The sequence below is a fragment of the Populus trichocarpa genome, chromosome 17 (assembly GCF_000002775.5).
Source record: "Populus trichocarpa isolate Nisqually-1 chromosome 17, P.trichocarpa_v4.1, whole genome shotgun sequence".
In the NCBI taxonomy this organism is placed as follows: Eukaryota; Viridiplantae; Streptophyta; class Magnoliopsida; order Malpighiales; family Salicaceae; genus Populus; species Populus trichocarpa.
The window spans coordinates 13,995,363-14,006,792 of record NC_037301.2 but is presented as its reverse complement, the minus strand read 5'-3'; the positions used below and the strand labels follow the sequence as shown (position 1 = coordinate 14,006,792).

Here is an 11,430-nt window from a genome sequence, read left to right as displayed (position 1 = left end):
TATGACCATATTGGGATCTGTACTGCAAATTATCTAGGTTGGATCCTTCTTTGGGCAAGCTCAAGATTCTCTTTGTTTTATTTAGTGAGTGGTAAGTTTGATCAGAGAATTCATCGATCATGGTTGTTAAAGTGTATGGTCCAGCCATGGCTGTTTGCCCACAAAGGGTCATGGCTTGCCTCTTAGAGAAAGGAGTGGAATTTGATCTTGTACATGTTGATCTTGATTCCGGTGAGCAGAAGCTACCTGAATTCCTCCTCAAACAGGTAGAGAGAACGTCATTGCAAGCTACTTTGGCTTGCCTCTCTCTCAGAAGATTATTTTTTTATAAAGTAGGTGTGATATCGTTTATTGATGTAATTATTTGCATATTTTCTTTTCCAGCCTTTTGGGCAAGTTCCTGTTGTTGAAGATGGTGATTTCAAGCTTTTTGGTAAGAGTGACGGTATCATCTTTTTGTTTTTATTCTCATAAAATAATCTTTTTTTTTAATTTTCATCTCTAGTTTTTTATTTATTCTAAAAATACTTTTTATGGGAATTAAGTAAACAAGTTTATTAAATATATATATATTTTTAAAAAAAGGCCATTAATTTTTACTTAAATTTAAAATTATATAGAAGGAATATTACTATCACGTGAATAAAAAAAAATCCTTATTTTTAAATGAAGAGTTTGAAAAGAAAAAAAAAACTAATTAGGTATTCTTTTAGTTTTCTAGAAAAACTATAAAACACGTGTTTTGAATAAAACAATTTTCATTTTCAATTAATAAATATTTCTTAATGTTTTGTTTCTTAGAAAAGCTTTCTGAAAAACTGAATGATTTTCCAATTTCTTTTTTCATAATTGGCAAACAACATTTAATGAATCTATAATCTTTTTTTTTCTGTGGGTGTTTTCTCAAATTTTCCTTCAGAGTCCAGAGCAATCATAAGATACTATGCAGCAAAGTATGAAGACCGTGGACCGAATCTACTCGGAAATACACTAGAAGAGAAAGCTCTGGTAGATCAATGGCTAGAAATTGAAGCCCACAACTTCAATGATCTGGTGTTCAATATAGTCTTCCAAGTTGTAATCCTGCCAAGAATTGGGCAGCAAGGTGACTCCGAGCTGGTCAGGACTTACGAGGAAAAGCTAGAGAAGGTGTTGGATGTGTATGAGCAAAGGTTGTCAAAGAGCAAATATTTAGCTGGAGATAGCTTCACTCTTGCTGATTTAAGCCATCTGCCTGCCACCAGATACCTAGTCAACGAAGCTGGATTAGGGCACTTGGTGAAGGACAGAAAGAAATTGAATGCTTGGTGGGAGGACATTTCAAGCAGGCCTGCTTGGAAGAAACTGATAAATCTTGCTGGCTTCTAGCGACCAACTTGTCGACGACGTTTGTTGTGCAATTTGCTTATATAATGTGTTTTTCTTTTTCTTTTTCTTTCTGTGTACTGCTTTGGTGTGAATAAAGTCGGCATGCAAACGATGCAAGTATCGACAAAGTAACCTTCTTTAGTGACGTCCAAGAATTATACTAGGCATCAACCGACGTCATTGAAAGGATGTTTGGGCCCTAATATATCACATAAAATATAAGAAATATTGGCAAAATGAAGCTCACCTCTTCCTTCTAGGCATTTGTCAATTTATTTTTATTTGTTTTTTGAATTGTGCATGCAGTTGCCTGTTATCGATATCATCTAATGCAAGTACACGCACCAAATCTGAAACCTGCCATGTTTTTCTACCCTGTATCCTGGCTATAAATAATCTTACAAGCTATCACCATGGCTGACTCCTGCGTAGGTGAAGAGAGTATATTCTCTTAAAAAACCACTGACGTCCACGCCATTTCACACAACATTCGCCATTTTTTATTGTTCAAGATGACAGGCAAGTGACAGTGCCACGACTGCCTGCTAGAAGAGCCCACTGGTCAGTTGAGCTAGTCCTTTCTCATTATAAGCTACTTGTCAGGCAAATCATGTGATATGCTGTACACGAAGAAAATAAATATCCCTATCACCCTTACCACGATTTACATATCACTACAACATCTCCCTTACCATTTTATTAGACTCTCTCTGCGCTTCTTTTGGTTGATCCTTCTCCTTCATTACGCTAACTTAACTACTGAAATGTCCTCTAAGAACATACGAGGGCTTGCTTTGCAGATAACCCTCAGCTCATTAATCCATTATCAGTCGGGGAAATGGCCATATCCACTTGAACTTTCCTGCAGCTTCATTAACTATAAAGCATAACAGCAATACAGCGGTCAGATGAATTGAAATCTGCCTAAAAAGAGGTCACTGGAATTGAGGGTGGGGTCAAGAACATGTGCTCATGCAATCAAAGGACACGAGTAGTGCCCCTAAGAAGAGCCCACTGGTAGACCGTAGACGGTGGCCGGCCCTAGTTCTTGTGGTAGAAGTGTCCTTTCTTAGACTAATATATATCTATATATATAACCAAAGATATTTTACTATAAATTAGATAGGCTAGGCTTGCCTTCTAAAGAATGGAGTGGAATTTGATCATGAACATGTTGATATCTTGATTCTGGTGAGCAGAAGCTACCTGAATTCCTCCTGAAACAGGTAGAGATCGAGAAAGTTAGTGCAAGAATGAATACCTATACATGTAAAAGAATTATATTTATTTAATTGGTAAAGATATATTTGAACCAACTTACATGTCAATTGCAACGAAATCAAGGAAATTTTATTTCATAATTATGTTATATAAAAAATAAGATCATTTGATATATTTCTAAAATTAAGAGAGAGAAAAAAAGGAGGAAAATGAAAAGGAATGATTTTAATTCTTGTTTTACAGGTAATCTTTAATGATTTGCTTGTGCTTGTACAGTGAAATAATTAAATCATGAAAGTTGTACAACTCCTTTTTTAGGGGAGAAGGAACATATAACTCTTTATTTTATGAATTATTAATATAATTTCATATTTTTTCTATCCTTTTCGGCAAGTACTTCTCGTTGTTGAAGATGGTGCTTACAAACTTTTTGCTACACTAACAAGTTTAATAGTTTTAGTTATAATTAAGTTGGTTGGCGTAGGAGTAATTTAATATTTTAATAAATATAAAATATATTAAAAAAACTAAAGTCAGATGGTGTGGGCAAAGCATGTGCCAAAAAGTGGGGATGCCGTACGGTACGTCATCTAGGCAACCAAATATTTTTTTTTGATGTGTCGTTGGAATCGTCGCGATGTTTTCATCTTGTTGGGATGGTGCATGGCGTTAATAGTGAGACGGTTTGTCGCCAAGGGTGTTTTCTTTCTAGTTTTTCTCTTTTCTCTCTCATCATCTTAAAATTCACGCTGGTCATTCAAAATTTCAGAGTTATCCTCTTATTTATTGAGATTTCAACTTCAATTCTTATTCTTTTGATTTTTAATTTTTGTTCTTGGGCTTTTTATTAATTTCAGTCTATTTTTGATTTCATCCTTCAATCCCGATTTATTACACATTATTTTTTCCAATTTGATCTTCATTTTTTTTTTACTGTTTTTTGTCCTTTTGTTAAAAAATTATTAGTTTTTCTCTAATTTTTTTTTTCAATTTTGATCCTTATTTTTTTAGCAACTATTTTTGTTTTGAATCTTTTTGTAAAATTTAATTTTTTCCTCTCATTTCATCCTTCAATACCTGATTGGTTGGAAATTGAGTTTCATGGTTTTTCCAGTCTAACGATCTGAGTCACAGGTTTGAAAAGTTAACATGGATTGATATTTTATTATTATTATTAACTTAATTTCTTTTTTTATTTCATCATTTGATATTTTTTTTTAAATAGGCTTTGTGATTTTTTTTTATTTTTTTCTATCGAGTTATTCTGATTTCATGATCTATGTCACATGTTTGGTGAATTAACTCGAGTTGGCTTGACTCTGTTTATGGGGACGCTTCTTTTTCAAAGAAATTTTAATCTTCTTTTGATTTCATCCTTCAAAATTTAGTTCTTTTTTAAATTAATCTTCATCATTTTTCTTGTTTAGGCTTTTATTGGTACTTATCTCATTAGCATAATTCAGGTCGTGGGGTTTGGTAATCTTACCTGGTTTTGATTATGTTTTTTAGATCCTTTTTGTTTGTTGATTTTTTTTCCGGTTTCATCCTTCTATAATTGGTTTGTTGGGAATTAGGTTTTGTGGTTTTTTTCCTATTCTTTCTATATATTGGGTTAATTATCCCGCCTTTATTACCCGAGCTACAATTTTGTTAAGTTAACTCGGGTTGACTCAAGTTATTTTTTATTTTTTTAATTCATTTTTGTCCTTCCATATTTATTTAGCTAGGAATTAAGTTACATTGTTTTTTTCCTTTTGAATTTTTTTTCATGTTATAGTGATCACTTTTTTTATTTGGTCGATCCAATCGGACTCTCGAGTCATATATATATATATATATATATAAATATTTTTTTTTCTTAACATCATTATTTATTTTTTAGAAACAAAATAATTCGGCCTCCTGGAGCATGGATCCACGGATCTAGTAAGATTCTAGGCAACCAAGTATGCAGACCGTGGTCCAAATCTACTTGAACTACACTAGAAGAGAAAGTTCTGGTAGATCAATGGCTAGAGGTTGAAGCCCACAATTTCAATGATCTGGTCTTTCAAGTTGTGATCCTCCCAAGAAGAGGGCCGAAAGGTGACTCCAAGCTGGCCGAAACTTACCAAGAGGAAAAGCCAGAGAAAGTTTTGGATGTGTATGAGCAAAGGTTGTCTAAAGAGCAAATATTTAGCTGGAGAAAACTTCAGGCTTGCTGATTTAAGCCGTCTTCCTGCCACTAGATACCTAGTCAGTGAAGCTGGATTAGGGCACTTGGTGAAAGAGAGAGAGAAAGTGAATGCTTGATGAGAAGACATTTCAAGCAGGCCTGAATGGAAGAAATTGATTAAACTTGCTGGCTTCTAGCCTCCTACTAATACAAGTTTGTTAGGCAATTTGCTTATGTATAATGTGTTTTTCTTTTTCTTTCTCTTTCTTGGTCCTGCTATGGGTCGAATAATGTCGGAAGCGATGCAAATACTGACGAAGTACCTTCTTCAGTGTCTCCCGAGACATTATAAAAGGCGTCAACCGGCATCGAAAGGATGTTTAGACCCTAATCTATCACAGGAAACATTAGAAAATCATGTCCAATTATTGGCAAAATGAAGTGTTTTTTTTTTTAATTATTTTTTGAACTGTGCTGTTGCCTGTTATCGGTCATCTAACGCAAGTTCACATGCTAAATCTGAAACTTGCCATGTTTTTCTATCTTCTATATCATGGCCTGCGAATGAATTTCACCATTGGAGCTTCTCTGCCCTTCTTCTACAATAAAGCATAACAGCAACAGAGTGGTTGAATTGAAATCTACCTCAGAAGAGGTCACTGGTAGACGATGGGGTCAAGAACATGTGCTCACGCACCAAGGACACGAGCAATGCCCCTAATCCAGGCACAGAAGAGACATACTACTTGCATAGAAAGACGTACAGGATGTATGCATAAAGTTTGCTCAGCCCCACATGCTCGTTTGGGTTCAAAAGGCACCATTCATGGTCCCAACCAAAAAAGCCAGGTCAAAATCAATGCATATGATCCAGACAATCTTGACTTTCGAACTCACTCTTTTTCGGACTAGTATAAATGTTATCACGAGAAGGTTGTGCTTCTGAGATGTAAAAGAATCTTCTTCATCTCTGTTGAGGATTTATGAGCTTAATAAAATTGACCAGGACCACGAAGTTGGAGATGCCAGTGGAAGATTAATATGGTCACGGATTAGGGATACAAATACTGCTGCCAAAGGGTGGTTCCAGAGGAGTTGTTCCTCCACCTCCCCAGAAGCTCACTGACACTAATGTGTTTGTGGTAGTTTTTATGGTGTTATGGTTTGAAAAAATAAATTTTAAAAAATAATACATTGTAATTTATTGTTATCAAGGTTTCGAGAGAGTTTACCTATATAAAATTATGATGCATGTTGATTAACCAAATTCTTTAAAAAACCATGGTCAGAACAAAAAACAGTTTCAAACACATCAGCAACCTCTAGATGTAACATACTCCTAATTTTGAGCTTGAAGGGATTCACTTTCTATCTCCTTGTGGTTATAAATAAATAAATCTACTGAATTGCTGCATAGTTACTGAAATAATCCAGAACCAGAACATTCAAGGCATTTTAGGAGATAGCCTGTATGGATCAGTTAAAGGTACTGGGTGTCTACATCTCCAGCTGCAGTGGAAGACTAATTTTGGGGCGGCATGATCATAGCTTGAGGAGGACATTAAGGACAAGTGCTATCTTAGCTCTATGGTTTTTGAAGGAAACTTATCTTTTGGGATCAGTTGGTACTAAGAGCAGTTTCAACACAGAATCATAATAGGCAAGACAGTGAAACAGAGCAGGCATAGCAATGGCATCAGTGTAGTACTGGAGAACTTGCTCCATTTTCCCTAAAGATCATTAAACCTTTTTGATGATATTAGAGAGAAATGGAGACATACCATGCAGGTGAATCTAGAATTCCTAAACTATGCAGGTGAATCTTCATTTGATTTGATTTGCACAAGCATAATCCAAGCATAATCCAAGCAGGTGAATCTAGGGGCTAGAAGAATCTAGAATTCCTAAACTATGCAGGTGAATCTTCATTTGATTTGATTTGCACACGCATAATCCAAGCATTGCAAAATCATGCAAGGTGAAAATGAAAACTTTTAAGTTCATTGAACAATAAATATCAGAAATCTTGGGACATCAAGAAACAACAGATCTGATCATACTGATCATGGATAGAACGCTTCTCAGATATGCAGACATATCAATTTCTCACGATTTGGCAAAATATTAGCGTAAAAGACAACCACTTACACAAAAAAATAAATCAACAAATACATGAAAATAGAATATAGAATATAGGCCATCCCTTATGTCACATGAACATAGCAACATCTTCAATGATTAAGAAAAAAAGCTTTCCCAGTAGAAACATTCTACAAATGACAGATCAATTCAGAAGTTTTGCAGGGGGGAAATGAGAAATTTCCTAGGCTACATAGAAGGTACGGTACTGATGCCTCATGTAATGTACATAATTATCCAATAATCAAGCACAACGACGAGGAGCATACCAAAGTCTTCCAAAACATAGCATGAATGCAAAGATGCCAATATGCTACTATTTTTCTTCACAAGGATAAAAATTTTTTGTTCTTCTTGTTCTGCCTATGCTACTCCTTGTAATCAGGATCTGGTTTGCCAAAGATCAGTGGGAATTCATCGTATTGATCAGAGAAACCATGTTTCTCAGCCAAACCCTTCAGAGACTCATAGACTTGGTACATTGAAGGCCTGTCCTTGGGCCTGGAAACAACACAGCTCCAAGCAACCCTCAAGAACTGCATAATCTCATCATCATGACCTTTCCCAGTTAGAGCTTTATCAATGGCATCCTTGCTTCGACCAGTGCTCACCAATTGATTAACCCAATCCACCAAATTCCCTTTGAATCCTTCCTCTTCATTATTGACATCTAAAGCTTTCTGTCCAGTTACCAACTCCAAAAGCACAACACCAAAGCCATAAACATCACCTTTCAATGAGGCAACCATTGTGCTGGAATACTCAGGAGCAATATACCCAAACTCCCCAAGATCTCCATTAACATAAGAACTATCATTAGAATCAGGAGAACTAATCAACCTTGCCAACCCAAAATCAGTAATCCTTGCATCAAAATCATCATCAAGAAGTATCACGTTGGAACTAATATACTGGTGAATATAAGGTGGATCGCACCCATGGTGAAGCCAAGCAAGTCCTCTTGTTGCGCCAACACCAACCCTCACCCTCGTAGGCCAATCCAAAACACTAGACTGACTAATACCAAATCCACTTCCATGCAATTGAGAATACAAAGTCCCATTAGGCATATGCTTATACACCAAGAGCTTTTCCACTTCAACAGCACAATAACCTAACAATGGCACCAAATTCGGATGCCTAAGCTCCCCTAACCTATTCATCTCACCCCTAAATTGCTTCTCACCAAGTTTGCAAGCATTAAGCCTCTTAATAGCGAGACTAGATCCATCAGGCAAATCCGCCTTATACGAATCCCCAGTTCTCGTTGAAATCACAATATTCTCAAAATCAAAACTATTAGTTGCAGCCAAAATATCAGCCAGCTTGATCTTAACAATAGGTTTTTGAAACAACGTCACTTGTACTAGCTTATGTGACCTAAGCAACTCAATCCAACTAGGATCATCACCCTTACCGCCGCCGCCACCAGAACCTCTCTTTTTCTTACCTCCCCTAACAAACAGCCACCACCAAATTACAAACCCCAAAATCAATGACCCACCAGCCCCGACAACCCCAGCAACAATGATAATGCCAAGACTCTTACTACTCAACCCACCACACTTCCCTAGCGGCTTACCGCACAACCCATCATTCCCATCAAAAGAATCCTTCGAAAAAGCCCACAATTCATCCGGTATCGAACCAGACAGTTCATTGGAAGCCACTGAAAACGTTTTCAACCGATCAAGGCGACCAAGACCAAAAGGAATCGAACCAGTCAACTGATTTCCACTCAAAATCAAATTATTCAAGAACTTACAATTCACAATCTCCGGCGGGATCGGACCGGAAAACTTGTTCCCGGAGAGATCAAGAGAGACTATATAAGGCAACCAGTTACAAATCTCAGGTGGGATCGGCCCTGAAAGATCATTGCTTGAAAGATCCAGTGTTGTTAAGCTATGACAGTACTTGAGAGACTCCGGTAACTTGCCTGAAAGCTGAAAAGACGATAGCTGAAGACTGATGATTCGGTTCTCCTTCTCGTTCCAGCAAGAAACACCATTGAGTTTACAAACGAAAGCAACTGAGTTGTTGTTGAAAGTCCAGGAAGTGAGTCGACCCAGTGGGTCAGTAAAGGACTTCTTGACCCCTTCAAGACAGGTGATATCATCTTCTATGGAGAAAGATAAGGCGAAGAGGGAGAGTAGTAGAGAGAGGGAAATGAGGGTATTCTTCTTCATTTCTTAAAGTAGAGATCTTGAGGTGTTTGTAGAGAGAGAGTTAGGGCTTGTTAGTAAGAGAAGGAAGAGGAGAAAAATGGATGGCCATTGATTGAGTTGGAGGGGTTCCTATGGACATGGTGTTTGCTTTTTTACAAGACAACCTAAGCTGTTAAAAAAGGGGGAGACTGCAAGTAATCACATGAAATTGTTTTTTGTATTGAGCGACTAAAGTCCTTGTATTTTTAACATTAGTCTAACTTAGTCCTTTATATTAAAAACCTATAACATAGTCCTTTGACTCATGAATAAGGGGCCGCGGCGCGATGCGGTCTATATTTTGCTCTAAATATAAATTTAAAAGTATTTAATTAATTAATATATACCACAATAGAAGCACAAGATAAGAATTTTAGGTAGAGGTACCTAATTAGAGAAAAATTTTCAGGAAAAGACAAAATTTAAAACTTTCTAGTTTTAGGGTTAAAATTAAAAATTATTGAAAGGTGTTGAAATTTTTTTTTTAAATTGTGATTAAAAAAATTATATTTATTTTTTAATATTATTTTTAAACTTATTTTTTTAAATTACAACTATAAAAATACCACAATGCTGAATCAAGTCAATTTTTGATTACTAATACCAAGTCAACCTCTCAAATTCAGCAAAAACAATCTATTTATTCTAAAACGGGATAAATTCGTAAAACTTGATTTGAGATTTAAACTATAATGACTAAATATGAAATATATCACTTTGAATATCAGGAAAATCTCTTCTTAAAATTTGGCCATTTTATTTTATTAAATTTCTCTCCTAATTTTGATGTTTCACTAGAAAGATAATTCATCAAAACGGTGCGTGCGGGGTTAAGTGAAAGAACCAACAAATGTTATATTAAGATAATGGTAATAAGAAATCAAGGGATCAAGTTATAGATTTTCGAAACTGAAGGACCAAAGTTATAATCAAGTTTCCGCTAAGAAAACAAATAAAGTTAAAATCTAGGGTCTAAAGAATAATTTATCATTTTATTTTATCCATAGTACCATAATGTCATGACTTGTAGACAAAGTCATTACAACCAACTCTATTCAATTATTAGATAATGGATTAAACAAATTAATTCAAGTGGAGATGAATAAATATAAAATAATAATATTATTTTTAAAAGAAATTAATTAAATTTTGATTGAGTTGCTAATTTATCTATTTAATTTATTAAGTTTTACTAAGTTAATTTTATACAGTTTGATTTTAAACTTAATTTAAATTAAATCTAGAATTAATGAATATATCATGATGATATGTGAGATGAGGTTAATTTGTATATTTTTTTTAAATCAAGTTTGTGTTTAGAAAATAAATAAAATTAAAATCAAGGGTTTAAATAATAATTTATCATTTTTAAATCCATAATACTATAGCATCATGACTTCTAGATTGACTAGGCTCTCCATGATTTTGAAGTAAAAAACAAATCGAATAAAGCTAAAAACTTTAGCTTGATTTGAAAGAGTCCACTTAGTAGCCAATAGAATCAAATGCAATTTTTTCACAAATTTTAAATACAAAAATTAAAAATATATATTTTGGCTTTTTATATGAATGGATAATTTCACTTGTTGTTATCAAATCTATATAAAACTTGAATTACAAATCAAGTAAGTTAAATTGAGTCAATTTTTCATTTAAAATAAAAACAATACAGTGTTTTTATTTAAAAAAATTAATAATTTTTTTATTAAATCATGAATTGATTAGTCAAATCAACTAGTTAGATAAAATTAACTTCGAATTATATTCAATCCAGAATAAATAATAAATCCCGCTAATAATGATTTGACGAATTGTGTTTTTTTTTTTATTATTATTTCATGATGCAAAATAATTTCATTTTGGCTTATATATGAACCAAGACATGTTTGTTTTTTTCTTTTTATAATCTTAAAATCATACGATTTCCTAAATAGAATAACTTTATAAAATCCCATGCTCATCCAATTTAACCTCACCACCTCCTCTCCCCGTGTGTAACAACAATGATCAAAACTCAATACTATGATCATAAAATCAACGCACCACATATATATAACAAACACAGCCTTAGTTCATGGCAAGTGGGAATCTCCAGACAAATAAATTAATTTCTACATCAAGCAGTCGAGGTTGTGGCTAAGAAAAAAATTTGATTTTAGGGGAGGTCCGTGGACTTTAAAAAGTGAAGACTTGGCGTGGGCTCAACGGTCTTCGTCGTCGACATGGAGTATGGCATACGGAGGAGGAAGAAATTGCTGCCATTTTTTCTGGTTATTTCCTAATTTGTTCTCATCTTCCAATCGGGACAAATTGGAGTTAGTGTTGCGGACAATTCATTGC

The 11,430-nt window shown here is 34.7% G+C and overlaps 2 protein-coding genes across 2 annotated transcripts; one reads left to right on the top strand and one right to left on the bottom strand.

Annotated features, from left to right (window-relative positions):
• The first annotated feature begins 16 nt into the window (after window positions 1-16).
• Window positions 17-1,627, top strand: LOC18106555 (glutathione S-transferase F12). Its single transcript, XM_006372423.3, has 3 exons — window positions 17-266; window positions 385-433; window positions 920-1,627. The coding sequence occupies exons 1-3, from the start codon at window positions 120-122 to the stop codon at window positions 1,366-1,368; spliced, it is 645 nt and encodes a 214-aa protein (XP_006372485.1). The 5' UTR covers window positions 17-119; the 3' UTR covers window positions 1,369-1,627.
• Window positions 1,628-6,901: 5,274 nt separating this feature from the next.
• Window positions 6,902-9,219, bottom strand: LOC18106557 (probable inactive receptor kinase At1g27190). The gene has a single exon (XM_006372425.3). It carries the CDS (start codon window positions 9,070-9,072, stop codon window positions 7,252-7,254), a length of 1,821 nt encoding a protein of 606 aa, XP_006372487.2. The 5' UTR covers window positions 9,073-9,219; the 3' UTR covers window positions 6,902-7,251.
• Window positions 9,220-11,430: the final 2,211 nt, after the last annotated feature.

What these genes read in the sequence shown, in the direction of transcription:
- LOC18106555 (XM_006372423.3), top strand. Translation starts at nt 120, where the DNA reads ATGGTTGTTAAAGTGTATGGTCCAGCCATGGCTGTTTGCCCACAAAGG. An exon ending in CTGAATTCCTCCTCAAACAG is followed by an intron (nt 267 to 384) that starts GTAGAGAGAACG and finishes TTTCTTTTCCAG; the next exon opens with CCTTTTGGGCAAGTTCCTGT. An exon ending in TGGTGATTTCAAGCTTTTTG is followed by an intron (nt 434 to 919) that starts GTAAGAGTGACG and finishes ATTTTCCTTCAG; the next exon opens with AGTCCAGAGCAATCATAAGA.
- LOC18106557 (XM_006372425.3), bottom strand. Translation starts at nt 9,072, where the DNA reads ATGAAGAAGAATACCCTCATTTCCCTCTCTCTACTACTCTCCCTCTTC.